The sequence below is a fragment of the Hippoglossus stenolepis genome, chromosome 14 (assembly GCF_022539355.2).
Source record: "Hippoglossus stenolepis isolate QCI-W04-F060 chromosome 14, HSTE1.2, whole genome shotgun sequence".
NCBI lineage: Eukaryota > Metazoa > Chordata > Actinopteri > Pleuronectiformes > Pleuronectidae > Hippoglossus > Hippoglossus stenolepis.
In genome coordinates, this window is record NC_061496.1 from 15,539,186 (window position 1) to 15,558,820 (window position 19,635).

Consider the following 19,635-nt stretch of genomic DNA (forward strand, 5'->3'; position numbering starts at 1 on the left):
TTCAAAGAGCGACGTTGTGTGCATGACCCAAGAAATTCTTGTAACTAGCTTATGCAGTATATTCTTAAAGGGTTGGAAATTTCAAACAGATGCTTCAGTGCATCACACAACCTCTGAATTTAGATTTGTTTTGATAAATATGAGCAAATATGCTTTGAAAGGCATTTGTTTTAATAGCAACACAAATATATGAACAATCTTTAACTGTTTAAAGATTGTGGGCTATTTCAACCTGTGAATTTAACCCTGACATAATAAACCAAACAGAAGGACAAGAAAACTAAACTTTATGAACAAAATCTAAAAACAGATTTTAGTTACAGAAAACTTGTGCTGCAACACCACAATTCAGTTAATTTGAGATTTTAATCACAGATCTGTGCCCACATACACAGTTCAAGGGGATGTACTACCATTGTCTGATAATCACACTAACCAAACGCTATGTACAAAGATGCGGTGATTGAAATATAAAAAAGTAAGCTTGGATAATCAGTCTTTTAATTTAAAAACATTTTCTTCAGCAGGGAGATCTTACCGTCCATTTGTTTTAAAAAGACAAAAATGTCTAAATGAGACCTAAGCTCTGAACTGCAACAAAGATTAATTTAATGAGAACGAAAAACTTTGTTCCTGATGTAAACTGGGATAAAGATGGGAAACTGATGACGTCCATCGATTTACGGGATGTAGGTGTCTATTAAACATCTGCATTGAAAATGGAGCTCTGATGTGAACAAACAAGGTAGGATGGACTGAACCATAAATACAAGGCAGAAAATCACTAAGTCACAAAAAAATGGAGAACCAACAAGAAAGATAAAGGTTTCCATCAAATGTGGATTGGAATTGTGGGAAAAAAAAAGAGAGAAAAAAAAAAAAATCACATTTAAGACAAAACATTTACAAAAACAAGATGGCCACGTCCTCCATGATGTGATCTCATGAAAGAGTCCCACTAGTGTCTTCAGATACACACATCAGTAGCGTCGACCAAAAGCTCCACCCTGCAGCCCGCTGCCCTGCATCAGCTGGTTCTGTCGGTTCAGAGCTCCAGAGAGAGACTGAGATGTTCCTGTGTTGATGTAACCTCCACGGCTGGTGAGACAAAACAGAGGCAAAGATCAACATCGGTCTAACAAACTGTGTTGGCCAATTCTGTGATGCCTTCAAAGACAAACAAGCTCATATCAACAAGAGATGTTCCAATACCAGCATCCGCGATAGTGCCTAAAATGTCGAGTACGTGAATCTATGCATGGATCTGTTGCCACGTCTTTTAAGTATATTAGTTTCAGCCAGATAAAGCTGCAGTTTTCTTTTCCTGGAAATCACTTCTTCATTGCTCCAGCAGTAGTGCTGTACGGCCACTGGCAAGTGCTGTTTTAGAGCGGTGAAGAAGTGTAGCGTTTCAAGCTTCAACGAGTAAAACAGCAACTTGCCTTCAGTTTCAAGGTATGGTACTAGTGTTGCCACTCGCAACACGAGCAATAGGCCATACAACAATGATATCAATCATCACTTACATACTGGGTTAGTAGCAGTACTGTTAAAATACATCATAAAGGTTGATATATATTAAATGCACTGGTAGCAGATCGATGCTCAGTATCGGCCAATAAGCAAAGACCTGGGATCAGACTTGGTACCAGGAAGGGGAAAATGTTATCGGAACATCTCGTATATCAACAATGAGTGGGCTGATGATCACTACGCACCCTGCCATCCCTCCACGTGCAATGTGGCTCTGGCCTGGAATAGCACCGTCTCTACCTGGAATTGAAAAGCAAAACATCAGGACCACAGCAGTTAAACATGTAGACTGCAACTAAGCAGGATACAAATTATACATAATTTTCCTTCATTTCATCTGCACTGCAATCCAAGTGGACTTTAAATGTAAATCACAGTATCGTCATTAAAGACACAATATAGCATACGTATTCATACTTTGCCATGTTCTGTCTCCTTCCAACTTCCGTCCAGATTCCCAGTCTCGACCTCCTTCCCTAAAAAAAGAATAACAAATATCTTTTACATTTTTTCCCCCACTCTTTCAGTAAACATTTCTACATCTGCCTCTTAAATATGGCTTAAACTGAAGGTCAGCTCACCTGGGGTTCATGCGCTTGTCGTATCCTCCAGTCCAGGGCTCTCGGCCCTCTCTGCTATGTCTGTCTGACCTGTCTGAGAAGTGCTGTAAGAAGATGAGACAGAATTCAAGGTGTCAAAGATTGTTGTTCGAGTAGCTGCACACCACTGATGCTTGTGTCAGTTACACACCAAGCCGATGACAGCTTCTCTTACCTGACCATCTCGGTCTGCACCTATGCCACGAGTGGTATCTCGCCTGTCCAGCATCAAGTCATCCTGGTATCGGCCGCGGTCTCTGTGGTCAAAGTCCTGGTAACGTTCCTGTCGTCCAAAGTCTGAGCGGCCGCATCGGTCATCCAAGGCTATGCGCTTCTCAGGCCAATCGTCTTTCCTGAAATATAGAAGAAAAACATATCAGTGACATCTTACCATAGATTAAGAAGTTGAGTGAAATAAAACTCAGTTAAAGCAATAAGTTCATTCGTCAATCGTACGGAGCAGCATCACAAAACCACCCTGTCAGTTATTATTTACCTGTTGTCCATGTCATACGGCCTCTTAACGGGGCGTCGGTCCTGCTCATAACGCAACTGGTCCTGCTGCCGTTTCAGCTCCTCTCGCTCCCTGAGGATCCTTTCCTGCTCACGCCGCCGCTCATATTCTATACGAAGCCTTTCGCGCTCCAGGAACTGACGCTCCATACGGTCTGCATCAAGGCGCTGCCTCTCAGCCTGGGATCAAGATATTCATCATTACTATCAGCAGCTCTTACATCATATATGCATTAAAAAACTACACCTGGGAGAATAAGAGTTTCGACAAATTGGAATTATTACATCTTTTAACGTTATAATTGTAAAAAGTGTATATTTTTAAAAACTAAGATTCGAATCCAAAGAGTATAATGCAAGAAATGTGGGAAAGAACACAGACAGCTACGCAGTGAGAGAAAGAAATTTCCAAGAAAAATGTAAGAGAATTAATTTTTTAGTACCTCAAGCCAGTGTCTTTTCCGCAGCAGGTGTTTTCTCTCCTCTCTCTCCCTGAACAGACGGATTCGCTCACGCTCACGATCCGGGCGGTTGTCACGATCACGGTCACTGAAAGTCAACAGTGAAGAATAATGTCTGTTCAGTGAGTAACTAAGATAATAACTATAGATAAAGTCCAGTATAGAATCATACTGATCAAACCTAACTCAAATTTTTTTTGTAAATAGCATCTATTTCTATTCTACAGAAAAAAAAGCCACTTCTGTAAAAACGATATTTCACAGGGGCATCCACAAAATAACAATTTCAAGAAGTAAAACAAAAATCCTTCCTTAATTTTGATTGACCAGATTGGAGTAGAATGAGATTATCGTTTCTAGATGAATTGTTTGCTCCTTACGTGAATCTGCGTCTCTCCACCTCCCGGACCTCCCTCTCACGCTGTCTCTGCCGCTCCCTCTCCCTCTGCTCCTTGATCTGGTCGAATGACAGGATGTCTTTCTTTTCTTTACTGGGTGACTTACGGTCACGACTCTTTGAGCTCTGGAGAAAGAAGAGAGGGAAACAGAGGATGGAAGAAAATTGTAAGTTGAATGCTGATTACAAAAGCCCACAGTTACATATTGTATGTTACACAAAGCGTGCCATCTGTGGTAAATCAAGTGTAGCAGTTATGGGTTTATATTTTCACTTACTCGCTCTTTGCTTTTGGTTTTGACACTGATGACGGGTTCTCCCTTGGACTTGTCCATAACTACAGTCCTCTCATTTCGCCCTGTAAAAAACAAATAGTTAATATCATTAGGAATAAATGAAGAAAAAATTCATGGTTTTGAGAGGCAATTTTTTCCAGCGTCAACTTTTCTCACCTTTGCCATCTTTTCCTTCTCCCTCAGATTTCTCATCCTTTCCATCAGACCTACAAAATATATTTACAGTATAAGCATTATCACTATTACAATGACAAACATTATAAAAACAACAATCTGGAGTTCAGTGACTGGTTTACTTTTCTCAATACAGTTGAAAGCACTTCCACTCCTGATTTATAAAAGCTCAGGAACTCTTAACTGCTAAGGTTACAGCAGGGTAGGGCGATATAACTTCAAATCAATATCATGACTATTTCAAACTTTTACCTGAATTATGATTAATAAACGATTCTTTTATTTGCGTGCAAAAGGTTGGACTTTTCAGTACTGTTCAGATTAGGGTTGGGCTGCTGGACGATGCCATTGCGTTACTTCATTTAGTATTAACCAATGAACCGACATGAGCAGGATTAAGTCGGTTAGAGGTTATAAATGTCAGTTTCGATACATTTAATCGCACAGCCCTACAACAGGGTCACCCGAAGCTAAAGAACTACGCACCTAAGATATTTTAAGGACTGCATCAAAATACTGCTGAGTCATTTTTTGTATCAGACTGTTGTGAAGGGTCTTACTTGGAGTCGGTGGAGTGTCTCCTGTCTTTCTTGACGTCATTCTTGTCTGCTGGCTTTTTCCCCGCTGGCTCATTTTTAGCCTTCAGTGTTTAAACAGAAACATGTTTGATCATAAGAGTCAAATCGACAGGTTCAATTTCACACACTGATCCAACCAAACAATGAAAAACGAACAATAACGACCATTTTATAAGTATCAGATTAATAGGAAACATTTTAAGATGTTCAAATTAAATAAATAAATAAAGGAAACTTGTGTTCTGATATTAGCTGTCCCAAATATAATTATTTATCTTATTCTTTTTTGTTTAACCAAAAGTTTAGTGTTGTTAAATATATATTTTATCACAGTAACTTTTTATTGTCATCTTTTCTATTATTGATTGCTTTGTGAGGCATTAGCCTGTAGCATGTGATAAATGATCTATGCAGCTCATCTGGGTGGGACTTGAGTTATTAGAAAAACAGCTGCAAAAGCAAACGTCCTGCCTCAACACTCACCCGCTCCACAGAGATCATCTTTCCATGCAACTCATTTCTGTGAAGGTGGCTGATACACGTGGTGGCCTCCTCTGTGGAGGACATGGTGACGAAGCCATAGCAGCGAGCCCCGGGGCTTTTGGCGTTGGTCACCACCTTAGCTCCAACAACCTACAAGGTGGAGAGATATGAGAGGGAATGCAATGACAGAGGAAGAAGAAGTGAACATTGAATGGAGGGAAATGATACATTTTAATTTACATACAGGACATTTACAAATTCAAACCCTGGTGACAATGGTTTAACAAAGTTGTATAGACTAACCTTGCCATATTTGCTGAATAGTGTCTTCAGATCAGTCGCTCTGGTAGTGGAAGAGAGACCGCTAACCCACAGATTTCTACCGCTGCTTGCTGCAGCACCACTTCCAGCAGCTGCACATACACGCAATAAGTCAATATGCACATGTTCAATAAATATAAATGACCAGAATAAGAAAGAAACCCCTTGACTCACTCACCATTTTCATCTTTTGACTCAGTCTTACCATCTTTTTCCTCAGAGCTAAAGACAAACAAAAAAAACATGAAAATGCAGGACATGAGGGCACCTGGGATCTCCTCACACAAATGTACTGTGTTTAATGATTTATAACAATAATTGACAGTGATCAGCCCATTATGTACCTTAGTGCGTGCTTTAACAGTGAATAAATATACCTTATGACAATCCCAATTCATTGCGCCTAAAGGGTAATAAAGTGGTAACAGGGTGCACAGAGCGCGAGGCACGACAAATGAAAACAAGACAAAAGACAAAATGCAAAGAACATTTTACCTCCAAAAGATCATCCAATTGTTTCTAGCACAAAGGAGCCAATGCAACAGAGATAGCCATTTTGGTTTCTAGTAGACAGAAAGCAACAAACCTCTTTTTCTGATCATCGCCCTCTACAGAAGAGGACTCTTTCACTGTCGAGGCTGAGTCCGCAGCTGCTTTCTCTTCTTCTGTCTTCTCATCCTCCTCACCCTTCTTAGACCCAATTTCTGAATCAACAGTTTCACCCAGAGCGCCCTGTTCGCTTATACTAACAGCCTGCGAGCTTTTGTTTTCAGCGTCCATGGTCTCTTCTGGGACATTTAGGGCGTCCCCTACCTCTTTGGTGTCAGTCTCCACAACATCCCGGTCGCTCTCCACATCTCCCGAGGCGGCTTTGTCGGACTTGGAACCAGTGTCGGACACACTGTCTTCCCCTCCGGCGGTGGCGGCTTGGTCATCTTCAGGGCTCGTCTCGTCGCTCTGGTGGCGATCTTCGATAAGCGGCTCAGATAAACAAGACCCGGCTACTTTGTCATTTTCTACGGATTTAACAGGAATAGAATGGCACAGAGTTTAATCACTTCTGAAACACAGCAATGGTTAACGAGGAACTGGCAAGGCCTGGATTAGGAACGTCATGACCACTGTCCTGTGCTCTTAGAACTATGTATTAAAACCATGATGTAGACCCTGACGAGAGACTGGAAGAGAACCCAAAGGCTGGGGGACAACCAAGCAACTAGTGCGGCTAACACTCAAGTTGAACCACTTCATTTTGTTCACCTGATCCAAAGCAGACAAAGAGTTCAGTGCTGAGGAGAGCCACAAGATCAGCAGTGCAGCAATAGAGGCTCAATGTAGTCCATCTTCTTTCAGCCTTTGACTTTCCAAGTGTCCATTCATATTAACCAGAACTTCAGCTCAAGTCCAGCATATTCACGTCCAGCTGATTTCTGAGTCAGTGTCTTTAAAAAGATGCAAAAGCCGATGGGTCTTGATGAATCTTCTTAGTCTTGGTCTTCATGTGGCAACCTAGAAACACTGCATTCACCTGCAAGAGCTCAAACCTCCCCGACCATGAAATGTAATTGCTGTCGATGTGCATCAACTTGTTAACCACTGCTATTTTACTAATTGAAGAACATCACTGGTAACTTGACCAATATTGTGGTGAAATTATGAATTATGGATAATCAATTTCAGCACAAAGCCAGCAACTTCCTTTGGGCTTCCAGTCTCTTCCTAATCTAAGTGTTTGCATTCCAAGCTCAACACTTTGCAAAGATGTCGCCATCTTTTCATCAACCACTCTCTAAAGTACCTGTGTCTTCTCTCGCGTCGTCTGCATCTGGATCCTGAGAGGGGAAGTCTATATTAAACTGACTGTTTGTGACACTTAGTTCTACTATATCACAAGTTTCAAATTATGAAAGAACATACCTTATTGATCGATGAGCATGTCATATTTTCATCTTTGTCCAACACCTCAGACTCGTCCATCTGCTAAATTTCACACAAGCACAGCAACATTAAAACTTTCTCATCTATAAAATAAAAACGAGTGGATAAGTTGTTCATCTCATTTTACCTCTGGAGCTTTCGCTTCATCTTCTGACTCCAAAGCTTTATTGTCATGTTGTTCATTCATCACTTCATCATCATCATCATCTCCCTGCAAATATTCCGCTTCATTCTCGTCATCCTCAGCCGGTATTCCATTATCATTCTCCGTCTCATCCAGCACGTTCATGTCGAGGATGTCCATCTCCTGCATGTTCTCTTGATCATCTTGTGAATCCTCCTGACAAAGAAAATGGGACTTTGTTAGAAACAATGTGAAATCAATACTGAGAGCCTAGCAACTCTAAAGTTTCTCAAGAGTGGTACTTACAGTGCAAACACTTACATGTCCATCATGAGAGTCCTCCTCAACAGGGCTGTCCTCTGGTTCATCATTCTCTGGTCTTGTGTCTACAAACAAAATATTTGAGTCTAAGCAAAGTCTTCATCTGGTGTCTTACAGGTCAGTGTTTCCGATAGGGCTGGACAATGTGCCTTAAAATGTTACATTTTTATGTATTTATTGATACGTTGTTATCAATAATTATCATTTTGACTGTCACATTTTTATTTCTCTTAAAGTCTCAGTTATGCTCCGGAGTGAAGGTTGTGGTATTAACTCATCTTTCTGGGCAGAGAATGACAAGCATTTGATAAACAGCTAAATGTTGTACAAATCTGAGGTGGATCAATTAAGTGTTATTCCTCCGCATGGGTAATACATAGAGATATATTGAGCCTTTCCCATATTGCAAGATAATAAAATTATACAGCGTTAATTATTGCTACTGTTTTATTGCCCAGCCCTAGACAAAAAAAGTATCACTTAAGAGGTAAAAGTTAATTGCATTTGCAGAATTGTTGAAAGATAAGATTACTACAATTGTCTGAGCGGAATTAAAGGAAATTGTCTAAAATCAAATATTTTAACTAGATTTTTGTTAAATACCGGCTGTGGCTCATCTGTTTTTTAGTCTGATAATTTTTAGATAATCAGATTGATATTAATCAATTGTCCAGCCCTGGTTTGGATATACATTTTGCAGCTGCAGCACTTACATAGATGTTTCTGCAGACATTTCTTTCTTATCAAACACTGATCGCAGGCGTTATTACATTACATATTATTCTACAATTCCAGATATTAGATGTTCAAATTTAGTGAAAATGAAACTGGGAATGTTTCCATAAAACATGCATGATCTGCTTAATCCAGCAAGTGGCAGCTATAATAACCGATATGTAAAGTAGATCAATACGATCATATACTAGCTAGTGTCACTGGAGCAACGTGCACATGCAGGAAACACCAGGAGATCTGGCATCATGTTTCAGACAGAGGACTGTCCGTGCACAGAGGCTTCTATGAGACGAGGGTCGCGTTATGTTCACATCACAAATACAGCGTGAGACATGTTTGTGCAGCATTTGCAGACTTCACCTCTGGCAGCTCGTTTGGGCGCAGCGTTGCTCTTCTTCGGTGCAGAATCGGGAGCCACAGTGACCTCATCCGGATTTCCGCCCTCCTCCTCGATGGCCTGTTTATGGAGAGCAATACTGTAAATTGCTAAACGTAGTGCACCAATAAAAGGAGAGTTTAAAACGGAAGCAGGGTGGAATATGCAACACGCCTTTTGAACTGGAGCTTGTAGCCGCCTGGCGCAAACGTTAGCTAACAGCTAGCGTTAGCATACAGTTTGGGGTGAATGGCGCTCGTATGTTAGCTTTGAGTTTACACTGTTTAAACAGGGCCAGGTAACAAAGCGGTCACATGCGGGTTAGTGAGGCAACTGGGAGCACTGGTTGAACCGGGGAGCTGTCAGCGCACCTTCTTCAGACGCTCCGACAACACGCTCTTGACGCCCGTGGTGTCCAGGTTTCGCTTCTTCAGCTCGGCCTTCAGGTCGATGACTCTCAGCTCGGACAGTCTGCGAACCTCCGCGCCCTCCGGAACCTCCACGTCCGCCACCGGGTCAGCCATGCTGTCGTCCGTCAAGTGTTTTTCCTCAGCCTCGGGAACAAGTGTGAACTTTATGTGCTCATGCAGCCGCAGCTCCAGTGGAAGCAGCAAAGGTTGAGAAACGACTGCAAAATGGAGGCCTAGGCCGAGCCGGTGACGTCAGCGCGCAGGCGCAGTGCGGATGCAGCGCAGCGAGGAGAGGAGCACGCAGACGTGTGGAAAGTTGTTTACTCATGAAATACACGATAAACTTCTAACAGCAAGAACAACAGACAATTTCATCTGAGTTGTTTATTTTATTCATTTATTTTATCTGAACATGCACATACATGAAATATAGCCATCTATCTATCTATCTATCTGTCTGTCTGTCTGTCTGTCTATCTATCTATCCATCTATCCATCTTCTATCTTCTATCTATCTATCTATCTGTCTATCTATCTATCTATCTATCTATCTATCTGTCTGTCTGTCTGTCTGTCTGTCTGTCTGTCTGTCTGTCTATCCATCTATCTATCTATCTATCTATCTATCTATCTATCTATCCTTCCATCTATCTAGTCTGTCTGTCTGTCTGTCTGTCTGTCTGTCTGTCTATCTATCAGCATATTTACTACTTTTGCACAGAATTCTCAGCGTGAAAAGCTCTCACAATCTCACAATGGGGTTAAAACAGTGTATTTGAGTGTATTTCTGTGTCACATCCGAGTTCTGCACTGGGCTGGGTACCTGGAGTTAACCTGCAAACATTCAGTGTAACAGGTCAATTTACATATTCTTGTTAATTAATAGTTAATGGTAAAAATGAACTAGGTGTGGCTCAGCTGTGGGTAAAACAAACATGAGAATGATTTTTGTCAGGCAGATTAAAAAACAGAGAAGCAAACTCTTCTGGGAGTCAGTCGCCTCTTCTCAGTGGGTTTGGTGTAAAAGACGCATTAATGATATTTAATTTTGTTCCTCTCAGTTGTCAGAGTGAAGCGTTTTGACCCACAACGATATTAGAACTCCTATTGTCGACTTGTGATGCATTTAAATATAGAAACTAACAAACAAAACCAACACTGTAGTAATATATAAGAATCATGAATCATTTATTTATATTCAGGGAGAGTTCAAAATGCTTCTGCTCTCTTCAGGATCGTGGGTGCAACTGACGTTTGTCTGCAGCTGATGAAAGTGCAACATTGTTTTTCCGAACATTCTGATTAGTTGTCATAGTAACCTCCTTTGATCTATAGCATCACACTTGTTTGTTTTTTTTCAACTGTTTTTATTTGAATTTTTCAATGACATGACATACAATGGTCATAAACAGTGACTGATACAGCAGGAGTGTACAGTAGTATGTCAGTAATATCCTTGACCCATGCCCCCCACGATATGTGAACTCCTATTGTCGACTTGTGATGTATTTAAATATAGAAACTAACAAACAAAACCAACACTGTAGTAATATATAAGAATCATGAATCATTTATTTATATTCAGAAAAACACACAGGTAAATGTTGTACATATATTATTGTATTATATTATTATATACATTTTTTATATTATTGGTTAGAGGTGGGCATTGAGGGGTTTGTTTTGGGGAGTAGGAAAGGGGTGAGGGGTGAGAGAGTAGGGAGTGTAGGAGGGGAGGAGTAGGGAGTGGGTGGGTTAAGAAGGGATGAAGGGTACAAGGTTTCAGGGCAAACGTCCTCTCATTCCTCTCTTCTTTGGAGGATAATCTGTCTCCTGTTTCAGGAGTTCATCTTGGTCCTCCATCTTCGATGTCTCCAGCTGCTCCACCTTGCTCCTCCACTTCCTCTTTACGCTGTCCAGCTCGGAGGCGAGCTGGACAGCTTTGCCTCCTGTGTCTCTGCCTGACTTTTGTTCACCTCCTTTTCTTTGACCATGAGCATGGCCAGGCTGTCAAGGTAGGCATTGGTTTGAATACGCCGTCTCTTTGTTTCGGTGACGATGAGCTCGTCCTTCTTTTTCAGCTCATCTTCAAGCCTCCTCTGTCCGGTCTTGAGCAGGTTGACCTGCTTCTTCAGATCCTCCGCCTCTCTGCTCCAGCTTGTTTCAGGCTGAGCCGGCTCCTGGTGCAGACGGGTCTCCAGAGTCTCACATTTGGCCTGATACTCAGTGAGCTGGTTCAGGACGTCCACGTAGGCCCTGAAGCGAGCACGCCGTTTCTTGGTCTCTTTTCTTAAGAGTTCATCTCTTACTTTCAGCTGCTCCTGGAGCTGCTCGACCTGCTCCTGCAGAGACGAGTTTCCCTCTTCGAGAACCTTAATCTGACCGTTAGCTTGGAAGAGTTCGGCTCTGAGGCTCGTCACACTGTCTTGGTGCTGCATGGTCGACAAAGAAAAGCACGTCAGAAACTTGGGCTCAAGTTTGGTTGAGGATCGTGGAGAGTTCAAAATGCTTCTGCTCTCTTCAGGATCGTGGGTGCAACTGACGTTTGTCTGCAGCTGATGAAGTGCAGCATTGTTTTTCCGAACATTCTGATTAGTTGTCATAGTAACCTCCTTTGATCTATAGCATCACACTTGTTTGTTTTTTTTCAACTGTTTTTATTTGAATTTTTCAATGACATGACATACAATGGTCATAAACAGTGACTGATACAGCAGGAGTGTACAGTAGTATGTCAGTAATATCCTTGACCCATGCCCCCCACAACCCACCCACAACCCACCCAGCTCAGGTTTGGCCCTGACCGGGACAAACAACACTCCAACAGACGTCCACAAACACACACACACACACACATACAGAACAACGGCTGCCGAGCAGCACAATAAAGAAAAGAAATTAAATTAAATTTAAAAAAAAAAGGGGGGGGATAATACTAATTACGTATGTATGTTTATTGAATAAATGGATAAGTAGAAGGGGGAGGGAGTGGGATTAAGGGGTGAGCAGCTACCACAGTAGTACAGGAGTGTGGGGTGTAGTAGGAGTGAGTGAGAGGCTTCTTCCAAGTCCGGAGACAGATGAAGGGCGTTAAAAAAGTCAAGGAAAGGGCTCCATGTATCTTGAAATACCTTGGTAGATCCTGAAAGTGAAAATCTAAGTTTTTCGAGTTTTAAATTACAGAGAACTTCCTTAATCCAGCGGTCGTGTGTGGGGGGACGGGTGAGCTTCCAATTGAGTAAGATCAGTAGCATCACACTTTTAACTGTGATTTGAAAATGAACTACATGATAAACACACTTTAAACAGCAAGAAAATTGAACATTTGTATCTGTGTTGTTTGTTTGCACATATGTAAGTACCTCAAAATGTATTCAACTCTATCTATCTGTCTGTCTGTCTGTCTGTCTGTCTGTCTGTCTGTCTGTCTGTCTGTCTGTCTGTCTGTCTGTCTGTCTGTCTGTCTGTCTCTCTATCTATCTATCTATCTATCTATCTATCAGCATATTCACTACTTTTGCACAGAATTCTCAGCGGGAAAAGCTCTCACAATCTCACAATGGGGTTAAAACAGTGTATTTGAGTGTATTTCTGTGTCACATCCGAGTTCTGCACTGGGCTGGGTACCTGGAGTTAACCTGCAAACATTCAGTGTAACAGGTCAATTTACATATTCTTGTTAATTAATAGTTAATGGTAAAAATGAACTAGGTGTGGCTCAGCTGTGGGTAAAACAAACATGAGAATGATTTTTGTCAGGCAGATTAAAAAACAGAGAAGCAAACTCTTCTGGGAGTCAGTCGCCTCTTCTCAGTGGGTTTGGTGTAAAAGACGCATTAATGATATTTAATTTTGTTCCTCTCAGTTGTCAGAGTGAAGCGTTTTGACCCACAACGATATTAGAACTCCTATTGTCGACTTGTGATGCATTTAAATATAGAAACTAACAAACAAAACCAACACTGTAGTAATATATAAGAATCATGAATCATTTATTTATATTCAGAAAAACATGGATCGTGGAGAGTTCAAAATGCTTCTGCTCTCTTCAGGATCGTGGGTGCAACTGACGTTTGTCTGCAGCTGATGAAAGTGCAACATTGTTTTTCCGAACATTCTGATTAGTTGTCATAGTAACCTCCTTTGATCTATAGCATCACACTTGTTTGTTTTTTTTCAGCTGTTTTTATTTGAATTTTTCAATGACATGACATACAATGGTCATAAACAGTGACTGATACAGCAGGAGTGTACAGTAGTATGTCAGTAATATCCTTGACCCATGCCCCCCACGATATGTGAACTCCTATTGTCGACTTGTGATGTATTTAAATATAGAAACTAACAAACAAAACCAACACTGTAGTAATATAAAAGAATCATGAATCATTTATTTATATTCAGAAAAACACACAGGTAAATGTTGTACATATATTATTGTATTATATTATAGTAGGGAGTGGGTGGGATAAGAAGGGATGAAGGGTACAAGGTTTCAGGGCAAATGTCCTCTCATTCCTCTCTTCTTTGGAGGATAATCTGTCTTCTGTTTCAGGAGTTCATCTTGGTCCTCCATCTTCGATGTCTCCAGCTGCTCCACCTTGCTCCTCCACTTCCTCTTTACGCTGTCCAGCTCGGAGGCGAAGTACAACTTGGTAGAAGCTTGTCTTTTCCTGAATTCCTTTTTCACCAGCTCCTCCTTATGTCTGACTTCATCCTGGAGCTTTGTGTGTTCACCTTTTAGTTTGTGAACTTGAGTCTCATTTTCTTTTTCGACGGCCTCCATCTCACTGCTGCTCACTCCCTCAGTCTGAGTCATCTCCTGCCGCAGCCTTGCCTCCTGTGTCTCTGCCTGACTTTTGTTCACCTCCTTTTCTTTGACCGTGAGCATGGCCAGGCTGTCAAGGTAGGCATTGGTTTGAATACGCCGTCTCTTTGTTTCGGTGACGATGAGCTCGTCCTTCTTTTTCAGCTCATCTTCAAGGCTCCTCTGTCCGGTCTTGAGCAGGTTGACCTGCTTCTTCAGATCCTCCGCCTCTCTGCTCCAGCTTGTTTCAGGCTGAACCGGCTCCTGGTGCAGACGGGTCTCCAGAGTCTCACATTTGGCCTGATACTCAGTGAGCTGGTTCAGGACGTCCACGAAGGCCCTGAAGCGAGCACGCCGTTTCTTGGTCTCTTTTCGTAAGAGTTCATCTCTTACTTTCAGCTGCTCCTGGAGATGCTCAACCTGCAGTTCATCTTGCTCCTCCACCTTCACTGTCTCCAGCTGCTCCACCTTTCTCCTCCACTGCCTCTCTACGCTGTCCAGCTCGTTCTCCATGTCACTGAGCTTGTGCTGGGAGGCGAGGTACGACTTGGTAGAAGCTTGTCTTTTGCTGATTTCCTTTTTCACCAGCTCCTCCTTATGTCTGACTTCGTCCTGGAGCTTTGTGTGTTCACCTTTTAGTTTGTGAACTTGCTCCTTCAGAGTCTCATTTTCTTTTTCGACGGCCTCCACCTTACTGCTGCTCACTCCCTCAGTCTGAGTCATCTCCTGCCGCAGCCTTGCCTCCTGTGTCTCTGCCTGACTTTTGTTCACCTCCTTTTCTTTGACCGTGAGCATGGCCAGGCTGTCAAGGTAGGCATTGGTTTGAATACGCCGTCTCTTGGTTGCGGTCACGATGAGCTCGTCCTTCTTTTTCAGCTCATCTTCAAGCGTCCTCTGTCCGGTCTTGGGCAGGTTGACCTGCTTCTTCAGATCCTGTTTTTCCTGGTCGACCTCCACCTCTCTGCTCCAGCTTGTTTCAGGCTGAGCCGGCTCCTGGTGCAGATGGGTCTCCAGAGTTTCACATTTGGCCTGATACTCAGTGAGCTGGTTCAGGACGTCCACGTAGGCCCTGAAGCGAGCACGCCGTTTCTTGGTCTCTTTTCGTAAGAGTCCATCTCTTTCTTTCAGCTGCTCCTGGAGCTGCTCGACCTGCTCCTGCAGAGACGAGTTTCCCTCTTCGAGAACCTTAATCTGACCGTTAGCTTGGAAGAGTTCCGCTCTGAGGCTCGTCACACTGTCTTGGTGCTGCATGGTCGACAAAGAAAAGCACGTCTGAAACTTGGGCTCAAGTTTGGTTGAGGATCGTGAGAGTTCAAAATGCTTCTGCTCTCTTCAGGATCGTGGGTGCAACTGACGTTTGTCTGCAGCTGATGAAGTGCAACATTGTTTTTCCGAACATTCTGATTAGTTGTCATAGTAACCTCCTTTGATCTATAGCATCACATGTTTGTTTTTTTCAGCTGTTTTTATTTGAATTTTTCAATGACATGACATACAATGGTCATAAACAGTGACTGATACAGCAGGAGTGTACAGTAGTATGTCAGTAATATCCTTGACCCATGCCCCCACGATATGTGAACTCCTATTGTCGACTTGTGATGTATTTAAATATAGAAACTAACAAACAAAACCAACACTGTAGTAATATATAAGAATCATGAATCATTTATTTATATTCAGAAAAACACACAGGTAAACGTTGTACATATATTATTGTATTATATTATAGTAGGGAGTGGGTGGGATAAGAAGGGATGAAGGGTACAAGGTTTCAGGGCAAATGCCCTCTCATTCCTCTCTTCTTTGGAGGATAATCTGTCTCCTGTTTCAGGAGTTCATCTTGGTCCTCCATCTTCGATGTCTCCAGCTGCTCCACCTTGCTCCTCCACTTCCTCTTTACGCTGTCCAGCTCGGAGGCGAAGTACAACTTGGTAGAAGCTTGTCTTTTCCTGAATTCCTTTTCACCAGCTCCTCCTTATGTCTGACTTCATCCTGAGCTTTGTGTTCACCTTTAGTTTGTGAACTTGAGTCTCATTTTCTTTCGATGGCCTCCATCTCACTGCTGCTCACTCCTCAGTCTGAGTCATCTCCTGCCGCAGCCTTGCCTCCTGTGTCTCTGCCTGACTTTTGTTCACCTCCTTTTCTTTGACCGTGAGCATGGCCAGGCTGTCAAGGTAGGCATTGGTTTGAATACGCCGTCTCTTTGTTTCGGTGACGATGAGCTCGTCCTTCTTTTTCAGCTCATCTTCAAGGCTCCTCTGTCCGGTCTTGAGCAGGTTGACCTGCTTCTTCAGATCCTCCGCCTCTCTGCTCCAGCTTGTTTCAGGCTGAACCGGCTCCTGGTGCAGACGGGTCTCCAGAGTCTCACATTTGGCCTGATACTCAGTGAGCTGGTTCAGGACGTCCACGAAGGCTGCTGCAGCGAGCACGCCGTTTCTTGGTCTCTTTTCGTAAGAGTTCATCTCTTACTTTCAGCTGCTCCTGGAGATGCTCAACCTGCAGTTCATCTTGCTCCTCCACCTTCACTGTCTCCAGCTGCTCCACCTTTCTCCTCCACTGCCTCTCTACGCTGTCCAGCTCGTTCTCCATGTCACTGAGCTTGTGCTGGGAGGCGAGGTACGACTTGGTAGAAGCTTGTCTTTTGCTGATTTCCTTTTTCACCAGCTCCTCCTTATGTCTGACTTCGTCCTGGAGCTTTGTGTGTTCACCTTTTAGTTTGTGAACTTGCTCCTTCAGAGTCTCATTTTCTTTTCGTGGGCCTCCACCTTACTGCTGCTCACTCCTCAGTCTGAGTCATCTCCTGCCGCAGCCTTGCCTCCTGTGTCTCTGCCTGACTTTTGTTCACCTCCTTTTCTTTGACCGTGAGCATGGCCAGGCTGTCAAGGTAGGCATTGGTTTGAATACGCCGTCTCTTGGTTGCGGTCACGATGAGCTCGTCCTTCTTTTTCAGCTCATCTTCAAGCGTCCTCTGTCCGGTCTTGGGCAGGTTGACCTGCTTCTTCAGATCCTGTTTTTCCTGGTCGACCTCCACCTCTCTGCTCCAGCTTGTTTCAGGCTGAGCCGGCTCCTGGTGCAGATGGGTCTCCAGAGTTTCACATTTGGCCTGATACTCAGTGAGCTGGTTCAGGACGTCCACGTAGGCCCTGAAGCGAGCACGCCGTTTCTTGGTCTCTTTTCGTAAGAGTCCATCTCTTTCTTTCAGCTGCTCCTGGAGCTGCTCGACCTGCTCCTGCAGAGACGAGTTTCCCTCTTCGAGAACCTTAATCTGACCGTTAGCTTGGAAGAGTTCCGCTCTGAGGCTCGTCACACTGTCTTGGTGCTGCATGGTCGACAAAGAAAAGCACGTCTGAAACTTGGGCTCAAGTTTGGTTGAGGATCGTGGAGAGTTCAAAATGCTTCTGCTCTCTTCAGGATCGTGGGTGCAACTGACGTTTGTCTGCAGCTGATGAAGTGCAACATTGTTTTTCCGAACATTCTGATTAGTTGTCATAGTAACCTCCTTTGATCTATAGCATCACACTTGTTTGTTTTTTTTCAGCTGTTTTTATTTGAATTTTTCAATGACATGACATACAATGGTCATAAACAGTGACTGATACAGCAGGAGTGTACAGTAGTATGTCAGTAATATCCTTGACCCATGCCCCCCACGATATGTGAACTCCTATTGTCGACTTGTGATGTATTTAAATATAGAAACTAACAAACAAAACCAACACTGTAGTAATATAAAAGAATCATGAATCATTTATTTATATTCAGAAAAACACACAGGTAAATGTTGTACATATATTATTGTATTATATTATAGTAGGGAGTGGGTGGGATAAGAAGGGATGAAGGGTACAAGGTTTCAGGGCAAATGTCCTCTCATTCCTCTCTTCTTTGGAGGATAATCTGTCTTCTGTTTCAGGAGTTCATCTTGGTCCTCCATCTTCGATGTCTCCAGCTGCTCCACCTTGCTCCTCCACTTCCTCTTTACGCTGTCCAGCTCGGAGGCGAAGTACAACTTGGTAGAAGCTTGTCTTTTCCTGAATTCCTTTTTCACCAGCTCCTCCTTATGTCTGACTTCATCCTGGAGCTTTGTGTGTTCACCTTTTAGTTTGTGAACTTGAGTCTCATTTTCTTTTTCGACGGCCTCCATCTCACTGCTGCTCACTCCCTCAGTCTGAGTCATCTCCTGCCGCAGCCTTGCCTCCTGTGTCTCTGCCTGACTTTTGTTCACCTCCTTTTCTTTGACCGTGAGCATGGCCAGGCTGTCAAGGTAGGCATTGGTTTGAATACGCCGTCTCTTTGTTTCGGTGACGATGAGCTCGTCCTTCTTTTTCAGCTCATCTTCAAGGCTCCTCTGTCCGGTCTTGAGCAGGTTGACCTGCTTCTTCAGATCCTCCGCCTCTCTGCTCCAGCTTGTTTCAGGCTGAACCGGCTCCTGGTGCAGACGGGTCTCCAGAGTCTCACATTTGGCCTGATACTCAGTGAGCTGGTTCAGGACGTCCACGAAGGCCCTGAAGCGAGCACGCCGTTTCTTGGTCTCTTTTCGTAAGAGTTCATCTCTTACTTTCAGCTGCTCCTGGAGATGCTCAACCTGCAGTTCATCTTGCTCCTCCACCTTCACTGTCTCCAGCTGCTCCACCTTTCTCCTCCACTGCCTCTCTACGCTGTCCAGCTCGTTCTCCATGTCACTGAGCTTGTGCTGGGAGGCGAGGTACGACTTGGTAGAAGCTTGTCTTTTGCTGATTTCCTTTTTCACCAGCTCCTCCTTATGTCTGACTTCGTCCTGGAGCTTTGTGTGTTCACCTTTTAGTTTGTGAACTTGCTCCTTCAGAGTCTCATTTTCTTTTTCGACGGCCTCCACCTTACTGCTGCTCACTCCCTCAGTCTGAGTCATCTCCTGCCGCAGCCTTGCCTCCTGTGTCTCTGCCTGACTTTTGTTCACCTCCTTTTCTTTGACCGTGAGCATGGCCAGGCTGTCAAGGTAGGCATTGGTTTGAATACGCCGTCTCTTGGTTGCGGTCACGATGAGCTCGTCCTTCTTTTTCAGCTCATCTTCAAGCGTCCTCTGTCCGGTCTTGGGCAGGTTGACCTGCTTCTTCAGATCCTGTTTTTCCTGGTCGACCTCCACCTCTCTGCTCCAGCTTGTTTCAGGCTGAGCCGGCTCCTGGTGCAGATGGGTCTCCAGAGTTTCACATTTGGCCTGATACTCAGTGAGCTGGTTCAGGACGTCCACGTAGGCCCTGAAGCGAGCACGCCGTTTCTTGGTCTCTTTTCGTAAGAGTCCATCTCTTTCTTTCAGCTGCTCCTGGAGCTGCTCGACCTGCTCCTGCAGAGACGAGTTTCCCTCTTCGAGAACCTTAATCTGACCGTTAGCTTGGAAGAGTTCCGCTCTGAGGCTCGTCACACTGTCTTGGTGCTGCATGGTCGACAAAGAAAAGCACGTCTGAAACTTGGGCTCAAGTTTGGTTGAGGATCGTGGAGAGTTCAAAATGCTTCTGCTCTCTTCAGGATCGTGGGTGCAACTGACGTTTGTCTGCAGCTGATGAAGTGCAACATTGTTTTTCCGAACATT

General features: G+C 43.5%; 1 protein-coding gene across 2 annotated transcripts; it reads right to left on the bottom strand.

The window, feature by feature from the left end:
• Window positions 1-270: 270 nt before the first annotated feature.
• safb (scaffold attachment factor B) lies at window positions 271-9,517 on the bottom strand. 2 transcript variants are annotated; one of them, XM_035176544.2, is made up of 21 exons: window positions 9,221-9,517; window positions 8,834-8,930; window positions 7,739-7,803; window positions 7,421-7,633; window positions 7,273-7,335; window positions 7,154-7,187; window positions 5,942-6,371; window positions 5,534-5,577; window positions 5,338-5,447; window positions 5,035-5,184; window positions 4,534-4,613; window positions 3,956-4,005; window positions 3,782-3,861; window positions 3,487-3,629; window positions 3,089-3,194; window positions 2,629-2,825; window positions 2,308-2,485; window positions 2,115-2,197; window positions 1,951-2,009; window positions 1,719-1,773; window positions 271-1,098 (listed from the first exon to the last, which is right to left on the bottom strand). In XM_035176544.2, exons 1-21 carry the CDS (start codon window positions 9,371-9,373, stop codon window positions 981-983), a joined length of 2,508 nt encoding a protein of 835 aa, XP_035032435.2. In that variant the 5' UTR covers window positions 9,374-9,517; the 3' UTR covers window positions 271-980. The 2 variants fall into 2 exon arrangements, with proteins under 2 accessions (XP_035032435.2, XP_035032434.2); XM_035176543.2 differs by having other exon boundaries at window positions 7,724-7,803.
• Window positions 9,518-19,635: the final 10,118 nt, after the last annotated feature.